Below are 2,063 nucleotides of genomic sequence, written 5' to 3'. Positions count from 1 at the left end.
GTCATCACAAAGGGAAGCAATTTTCCTAGGTGAAATGGGCCACCATTGCTAGACCCAAACGATGGGGCAGTTGGGGCATTAAGAACCTCGATCTCTTTGACAAGGCGCTAGCAGCCAAACTCGGGTGGAATCTCTTGACCACAGACAGCCTATGGTCTTGTGTCGCCCAAGTAAAATATATCAAGCCAATGCACCTCATGGATTGGTTCCGTCATCTACATAACCCTGGTCGCAATATATCAAACATTTGGAAAGCTGTCCTCCAATCTCTACCTCTATTGCGGGAAGGTTTTACCTGTCGCATCAAAGAAGGAAACAGTGTAAGGATTGGGGTGGATCCGTGGGTGGGGTGCGGCAATTCACACAGGTTATCTGATGGACAATTAATGCACCTTCATAACAGAGGCATCACGCATATGAAGCACATTGGAGATAGTGTGAATTCCACCTTTCCGCAACAGGCTTGGGCAACCCCCCGCACCTTAGAGATACCCGATCAGTGGCAACATGAATGGAGGGCCTTTACTAACGCTCTCTCGCAGGCGCACATTAGACTCACCGAAGGCCCCGATGACATTATCTGGGCAATCGCAAACCACGGCATTTACTCTCCCAGATTGGGATATTTAAAACTCATGGAATCTTACAAGCCCCCGGCTATCCTCCCCATCTGGAAAGATCTCTGGAAGCTGGACGCAGCCCCTCGCACTCGGCTCTTAATGTGGAATATACTCTTCGATAAAATCCCTACAGGAACCAATCTCATGAAGCGATCATTTCATGGTCCATTCAGATGCCATCTTTGCTGTTTAGAAGAGGAAAGCACAGCACACCTGTTCCTAAATTGTCATGTTACTAAAGAATTTTGGCAAAACATTTCTTCTCATTATCCATCCCTCAAAGTCTGGCAGGGTCCGAATATTATGGAGGCATGGAGCGATTGGTGCCGTATACATACAGGAAAATCCGTTAACATGCCTTTGCTTGTTTGCTGGGCAATATGGATTGCTCGGAACAAGGTCATATTTCAAAATAAGGCGCCTCATTGGCTTGTTATCCTGAGCCACACTATTGCAGACTTCGAATTACTCCCTGAGGTTGTTCCAAAAAATCCCACCCGCACCCACAGGCATATAAATCTGGACAAATCGAAGCCTTGGGCTTTATTCGACGGCTCTGCCCAAGAAACAGGATGTGGTGGAGGAGCGCTGCTATATCTCAGCGATGATCACTATTATAAAATTCAGATTAATCTTGGCCAAGGCACCAATTATTTTGTTGAATTAAGCACAGCAAAACATATCATTCACTTTGCCATACAGAAACAGTGCAGCCACCTTCAATTATTTGGGGATTCACAAATTGTTTGCAATTGGCTGAATGATACTACACATTGCTATGCTCTCTCGCTGAGACATATTCTCCAAGAGACAAAAAGACTGATCACATCATTTGAATCCTTCAAATGCAGCCACATTTACAGGGAACAGAACACTGAGGCGGACCAGCTATCCAAAGAAGCAGCGCAAAATCAACGGGATGACTGGCTGATCCAAGAGGTGATTGATGGATCATCCCATCAGCACCACCACAGACCTTTTCCTGATTTTCTTTAGGAATGGGTCTTCGACCCACATATAATCAGTTTACATTTCTTGTAGTCTTTGATTTTTGTTATTTTATATATAATCATCTAAGCAGCTGAATCAGCTTTAGCTAGGCTCTCTACATAGAGCCGGAATGTAATATGTTATTCATCTTGTTTCCTCTAAGTTTAGGCATATACAGCCTCAGCTACTAGGACTCCCTACCAGAGTCATGATAAATGGGGCTTCTTCAGGAAGGTCTCTGAACCACAATATGAATGCAATTGCATCTGCAAAATGTAATTTCTCCATATTAATAGAAATTACGACTTTTTCCTTATGGGAAAAAAAAAAATTCAATTAAAATAATTAGATTATATTATTATATTATTAATTAATATTTTTTTAAATTGATTAAAATTTATTTTTAATTTTTTTTAAATGTATATCTTGATTGCAGTTTGTCCTCATCAAACT

The 2,063-nt window shown here is 42.1% G+C and overlaps 1 protein-coding gene across 1 annotated transcript; it reads left to right on the top strand.

Moving 5' to 3' along the window:
* The first annotated feature begins 416 nt into the window (after positions 1–416).
* LOC149201514 (uncharacterized) lies at positions 417–1,616 on the top strand. The gene has a single exon (XM_089401297.1). It carries the CDS (start codon positions 417–419, stop codon positions 1,614–1,616), a length of 1,200 nt encoding a protein of 399 aa, XP_089257423.1.
* Positions 1,617–2,063: the final 447 nt, after the last annotated feature.

The sequence above is a fragment of the Pinus tabuliformis genome, chromosome 2_1 (assembly GCF_031772625.1).
Source record: "Pinus tabuliformis cultivar Carrire ecotype Pingquan chromosome 2_1, CPIR1, whole genome shotgun sequence".
NCBI classification, from domain to species: domain Eukaryota; kingdom Viridiplantae; phylum Streptophyta; class Pinopsida; order Pinales; family Pinaceae; genus Pinus; species Pinus tabuliformis.
This window is presented reverse-complemented; position numbering and strand designations above follow the sequence as displayed.